The sequence below is a fragment of the Phocoena sinus genome, chromosome 7 (assembly GCF_008692025.1).
Source record: "Phocoena sinus isolate mPhoSin1 chromosome 7, mPhoSin1.pri, whole genome shotgun sequence".
In the NCBI taxonomy this organism is placed as follows: domain Eukaryota; kingdom Metazoa; phylum Chordata; class Mammalia; order Artiodactyla; family Phocoenidae; genus Phocoena; species Phocoena sinus.
In genome coordinates, this window is record NC_045769.1 from 62,396,006 (window position 1) to 62,402,983 (window position 6,978).

Genomic DNA, 6,978 nt, shown 5'->3' on the forward strand with positions numbered 1-6,978 from the left:
GAGAAGATAAGGGATAATAGTGAGATTTTTATGTTTTTCAAATGGGGGCATGAGTTTAAAAAGTTAGAGAAACACTGGGTTAGAATAAAAAAAATTATGACTATCAAATAATGGGATTTCACTTTCTCAGAACAAGTACCAAGTTGAAATCTTGCAGGATTTCATGTAGATTACTTAGGTTCCATTAAAAAAAGAGCACATCTAGGGACTTCCCTGGTGGCACAGTGGTTAAGAATCCACCTGCCAATGCAGGGGACATGGGTTCGAGCCCTAGTCTGGGAAGATCCCACATGCCGCAGAGCAACTAAGCCCGTGCACCATAACTACTGAGCCTGTGCTCTAGAGCCCATGAGCCACAACTACTGAAGCCCGCACGCTTAGAGCCTGTGCTCCACAACAAGAGAAGCACCGCAATGAGAAGCCCGCACACCGCAACAAAGAGTAGTCCCCACTCACCGCAACTAGAGAAAGCCTGTGCGCAGCAGCAAAGACCCAAACACAGCCAAAAATAAAATTAACTAATTAATCAATTAATTTTTTTAAAAAGTATAGGCAACTCTTTAAAAAAAAGAAAAAGAGCACATCTATATAATAGTAGATACGGTCTAGGTATTCTGTTTTCTACAGAAATAATTCCACTTACTCTCACTTTCTCCTCTAAGGAGAGTACCTAATGCTGCCCAGTCTGCAGCAAATGGCTCAGAAGATAAAAGCCTGTTATTACACTGGAGACACAATTCATCTCAATGGCCTTTCCTTCAAAACATCCATCATCTCAAAATCTCTCTCAGAGGAAATTATAAGGAACAGTGAACATGACATTTTCCATATCCCCATACTGGTGTGAACACTGGTTCCAGAATGTCCTCAGATACCCTCCATTTCAAAGAATATTAAGTGTAGAGTGGAATTAATTTGAATATTTTAATTTAGAAACATCTTATAATGGGCATCCATGAGGCAACTCCAAAAACGTAATTTTGAAAATGGTCTTGTTGGGTTTACTTGATAATTAATAGAAAATCTAGACAAGAATTCTGTATTCAACATACTGCAACTGTAGTAACCTCTAACCAAACTGAGAAGTCCTGGCTAACATTTCTCCTGCCTTATGTTAGGATTAGAGAATGGGAATAAAAGTGGTATGCATGGTGAATGCGGAACCTGACCCAATGCATAAGGGAATCAGAAATACAACGTTCTTTTTCTTTTTCTTTTCTTTTTTGGCCATGCCCTGCGGCTTGTGGAATCCTAGTTCCCCAACCATGGATCCAACCTGTGCCCCCTGCAGAGGAGGCAAGGAATCCCAACCACTGGATGGCCAGGGAATTCCCTATAATGTTATTTTCAAAAGAAAGCTTCTGAACAAATTTTAAAATCTTTCACTAGGAGTCCACTTTCAAAAAATAATTTTTATAACTATATTTTTTGTAAATATACAAATATTTCATAGTCACTGTGAAAATTTGGGGTAATATATTAAAATTTAAAAGGAATAAAAATGTCACCATCCACCAATAATCATTTTAATATCCTGGCTTATTACGTTTCCATTTTATTTCCCTAGGCACTCAAATGTACATGCACACACACAGAGGCATACCTGTGACCACAGAGTGTTTTGAAACATAATTTTCACTGAATGCACAGAATTCCAATCTGTAGTTAGGCCTTGATTTATTTAACAATTCCTCATTTGTTGGATATTTAGGTTGTAAAGCCAACATCCTATGATAACTTTTGGCCATATTGTACTTGATTATATCATATTACTCAAAATCTTTGTGAAACATGGCTAAAGGGCAATGGTAGGCACAGGGAAAAAAAAAGACGAGGAAAAATACTTCAACAGTATTTACCTTTAGATGGCAGGATTACAGGTAATTTAGGTTTTTTGTTATACGTTCTGAACTTATCCAAATGCTCTCTAATGAACACGTGCCGATAATCAGAAAACAATGTAGTAATTTACTAAAATGAAGACCAATGTTTATATAAAGACATTACAATTCAATAATATGGGAAAATACATTTTAAGTGAAAACGAAAGGTAGGATTTAAGGTTGTAGATATGTATTTGTAACAGCAAAAGACTAGAAAAACTAATGTCTAACACCAGGAGGTGGTACTTAACCAAACTATGGTATAAAAGACTTACTATGGAGCTAGGTGAAGGCAAGAGGCAAATCTCTGTGCGCTGCTATGGAAAGACAGACAAGACACTTTGCCAAAAAAGACGACCAGGTTGTTTAACCATATGTAGCATGTTATTCTAACAGTTACAAAAGGAAACAAAAAGAAACAGTGAAAGGTTGGGGGTGGTGGCAGATTCTTTTACACTCATAAAACATTTCTGAAAGGATACATAAACTATGATACATAAACTATGTTGGTTACTTCTAGGGTGAGTATGGGGAGTTGGGTATATAATATGATCACAAAATGAAAATGTGCATTAATACGTAATAGATAAAAAGGTAAGTACACTGTTCATAGCAGAAAATCTGGAAACATTTCAAGGTTGTCCCCTAAATATTTTTTAAAGCAGAATCTAACAATGGATATGAAAAAATAGCAGAGGAAACATAAAGGTCAATCTCTGAATTGTAGGAATACAATTTAAAAATAACAGTAATAAAATAGCAGTGTATATGGGTGTCACTATAAATTGGTATTTCAAAACAATCATACAAGTTTTTATCACTAGCAAGGAAATGGCCAGGGAATTGTTAAAGAAAACTAACTTCTAATTAAATCATTCTAGAACTTGTTAAACATGGGTGATTTTATTCCATGATTATCCTGCCATATTTACTCAGGTTTACAAGCTCAGTAATCCAGAGATGAAATATACAACCATAATTTAGGCAATAACAAATGAAAAGAAAATTTTTGTATGTTGAGATTTAACAGAGTACTTTTCCCCTCTAAAAACAAAGATAAAGAAACCAATTACAGAATCAGGGCAGAGTGGGTTAGGAACTCAGAAACATTTTTAAAAATTCTCCTAAACTAGATGATCATTACTATTTTAAAGCTCCCTCTAATAAAATTCAAATGAAAAAAGAATTATTTCATCTTTTGCAACATTTATGCTCCAGATGCAGACTGGAAACTAAGGTTGCCCCTAGTGCTTCTAAAAATCGTATTTATAGAATAAGAGCATCTGCACTACTGAATATGTATGAGTGCTGATTTTCGGAGGTGCACCTATGTAAAGAAATACACTTCAACTTGTTTAACAACGAACGTAGTCATTAACAAAAGTCAACAGAAGTCACTGAACTGGAATCCTTTTGATATGTACACCTTTCTTACAGACTTTTAACACTCATTAATACTGTGCTTTACCTAGCGCGTAATTATAAAAATATCACGAATCCCCAAGGATTCATGGCCACAATCAGCAACTGTGAGAATCAGCTAGTAATACTGGATAACATACTGCAAAGCACTCAGAATCAAACCAGAGAATAGAGAAAGTACCGCCACTAACTTTAACTTCACATCTGGGATCTGACAATTCTCCTTCCATTTCCCCTATCAGTGTGGCACTTGGGGATTGGTTTAGCTAAAGAGAACAGGAAGGTATTATGGTTTATTTATAGATTCCCTTTATTTTCTGGGAAAATCATCCTTTCCCACCAAGCGTATGGCTTCAAGAGGGATTTTTAGCAGAGTGGAGAGACAATTAGACGTGATAATCCTGAAGATCAGAAAGGTGATTGATAACGGCCCTAAGAATGCTGTCTCACCTAAAACATGGGACCTAAGGAAGAAGATGACTAGCACCAGGAAGTGCACTTTCCCACTTTCAGTGAAAATGCTCTTGCCTGTGAGGAGCTATCTATTTACACTATATTATGTCCTGAAATGGTGCTACAGATTGGGGCCACTTTGTTGACAGTCCATCGTGTTATCACTCAACGCAGGTGTCACAACACACAACCAACACTGCCTCTTTTAAAGACTCCCAGTTCCTTGGGGAAAGGACCACACGCTCCGTAAAACCCAGGCTGTTCATAACTGGGGCTTAGCTAACACCTTTCGAGATACTATGTTTCTCTGCATCCTGGTGACCGAAGTTGCTTTCCTTTATTTACCTGGATTTTTTTTTTTTTAAAAAAACGTTCCTCTCCATTACCTCTTTTACACTGTGGAGCTAAACCTTAATCTTCACCACACCGTGAGCAGCCTTAGAAAAAAGAGAACGGAAGTTCCCACCGCCAGAAGTGTGGTAAGAGCAGGGTTGGGAAGGTCAGGAGCGACACAGGAGAGAGAAAACCACAGTCAAAATCAAGTAGATTTAAGTCCGTCAAACCTACTTCTAGGCCATTTCGTTTTGTTTGCTTAATTGGCCTTTTCGGACACCCGGACAGCGCGGAGGAGAATCAACACCTGCCGTCGCATCCACCGCCTCTAGTCTGCGGGTTCCAGGCTTCCTTTTCTCGGAAAACTCAAATGCTACCTTCACCATCACCTCTTTTGCAGACTGCGCCTGAGCCTTCCCTAACTTTGGGAGCTAAGAATGAAGGAGTGGGGACAGAGAAGGCCGTGAAGAGGAAAGGAGTCAAGGTTGCCCTCTCGCCTGGGCCGCTCCTGGCCAAGTCGCCGGCTGCCTCCTCTGGTCCCGGGTTGTGAGCGGCCTCCTGAGCCGGCCTCGGCCAAAGCAGCGCCCGCGGTCGCCTCTCCTTCGGGAGAGGCCTGGCTGCCCCGGGAAGAAGCCCGTCGGGGCCTCCGCCTCCCCGCGGCCGGGCCCCGCCTCCAGCCCGCCGCCCCCGGGCCGCCGTCGAAGCCCTTACCCGCAGGACGTGGTAGCCTTCCGTGCCCCCGCCTGGGATCTCGACGCTCTGCGAGGAGCCCATGGCGGCGGGCGATCAAGGCGGCCAGGCCGGGCTCCGCGCTTCTCCCCGCCCCGCCCCCGCGCACCGCCCTCTCCGCTCCTCCGCGTAGCACTTGGGACGTGGCACTCGCAGCCTCAGGAGAGCCGGGCCGCACTGCCCGCTGGGAGATCGTCGCCGCGGCAGCCAGGGCCGCTGCGACGCCGCAGACAGCGCCACCTGCCGCGAGCCACCGGGAGGGGTCTGAGCCCGGGAGGCAGGGCTGGAGTGGAGGGCGGGGAGAGGCCTATTCGTGCTCGCGAGAGAGCAGAAATACGGTTCATCCACTCGCTACACCTTACTACGGGTCCCTGGGCTTGACAAGATTCATCTAGACGCGTTCCCGCTCTACCGAAAGAACGGTCGCTTGACTGTAGCTCCCCCTGGTGGCCAGAGGCCGGGAAGGGGCTCCTGCTGAAAAGAATAGGGGCGGATGCAAACACAGCGAGCTCCCTAATCTCTGGGTTTCTGAACCTCTAGGTCTTGTCCCCAGGTTGCGCAGAGGATCGTGGTAGTGGCTCTCCGTGGGCGGAGTACCGTGTCCGCTCCGCTTAGCTCAGTTTTATAAAGGAAAATGTCCTAAAGATTTATGGAGGACCCACCAAAGTTCTCTTTTTGTTTCCCTAATTGTGAGAACAAGATCAGTCTATCACAACCTGAGCGATGCCCTAGTGGGAAACACAGTTGGATGACCTTGGCGTTGCACCGCCTGCTGCTGGGTTCCCCATTCCACTTCCTTTAGGTAGCCAAGTTGTATTCACACTTTTCCTACTCGGTTGCTCCTTTGGTCCCTTCCCTCCAAAATTCCCAGTTATTGCCCAGGGGTCAATTTGGCCATCACTAACGGTGGATCAACCAGATATCAGAACATGTGTATTCTGATGTGAAGCAACGTGAAGTAACTATTATCACCCATGAAGTATGCCAGACCAAAATGTTTAACTTGCTCTTCTCACACCTTTATTTAGATCTTCCAGTTTACAGGAATACAAAGGAGAGAAGAACAAGTAAAATGACTTCATAAGGAAACAACCAGACAAAAATAAAAGAAATGGGCTGTTCTTTAGAACAGCTGGCCAGTTCTTTTCATCAAGTCAGAATAATAAGAAAGGGTCTGGGCTTCCCTGGTGGTGCAGTGGTTGAGAGTCCGCCTGCCGATGCAGGGGACACGGGTTCGTGCCCTGGTCTGGGAAGATCCCACATGCCGCGGAGCGGCTGGGCCAGTGAGCCATGGCCGCTGAGCATGCGCGTCCGGAGCCTGTGCTCCGCAACGGGAGAGGCCACAACAGTGAGAGGTCCTCGTACCGCAGAAAAAAAAAAAAAGGGTCTGTACTGGATTAAAAGAGATATGAAGGACATAACCAGGAGATGAAATGAAAGGTCTTGAGTTGGGGGCTGATTTGGAGATATTAGCTGTAAAGGACATTCTGGGCTCAATTGGGAAAATATGAATACTGAGCGTTTGAAGAAAAGCATTTACTGTCATGGAAAAGTGGAAAGTATTGGCTTAAAAAAAAAAAGGTTATAAGACAGGATATGTCTGTAAACAATATGAAAACATTTTTGTAAATAAAATATGTGTTAATACATAGTATGTATATGAAGATGTGGTTAAGGTTACAGTGGTGATCCCTGGGTGGTGACAGAGGTGTTTTGTTTCTGCTGGTTCTACATTCTAAAATGCTCATGGACTGCTTTTGTAACAATAAAAGAGTATTTAAAAATAAAAAATCATTTTTCTTTCTTTGCTGTCAATAAACCAATACAAGGTTTTTAGGAGACCTAGTACATACATAAATGAATTCTCCAGTTATTAGGCTCGTCAAGGACAGAGACTGCAGTGGAGTCAGCTCTGTTTCTAATACTCAGCAGAGTGCCTGCCAGCTAATTTAATGAATTTGATGCAAATTAATGAATTTGTCACAAAGGAATACGTGTAAGAGCTAGGTTTGATGATAATATTCTTGTTCTGCTTGGCAATTATAATCCTCTTCATGGTGGGGTCATAAGCTGTTGCTATGTTGAGTGGTCAAAATTTTTGTTTCCCAGACGTCTAACACGAGCCATGGTTTGCAGAACCCTGGCTGTGGACCTGAAG

At 42.8% G+C, this 6,978-nt stretch overlaps 1 protein-coding gene across 4 annotated transcripts in view; it reads right to left on the reverse strand.

The window, feature by feature from the left end:
* GORASP2 (golgi reassembly stacking protein 2) overlaps positions 1–5,029 on the reverse strand; it is a 29,654-nt gene extending 24,625 nt beyond the window's left edge. For 2 of the 4 annotated variants that reach the window (XM_032637347.1, XM_032637345.1), the window contains exon 1: positions 4,803–4,958. In XM_032637347.1, coding sequence (XP_032493238.1) covers positions 4,803–4,865 — 63 coding nt within the window. In that variant the 5' untranslated portion in view covers positions 4,866–4,958. Of the gene's footprint in view, positions 1–4,325; positions 4,711–4,802 lie in introns of those variants that run through there. The other 2 variants (XM_032637344.1, XM_032637346.1) reach the window with 2 other exon arrangements.
* Positions 5,030–6,978: the final 1,949 nt, after the last annotated feature.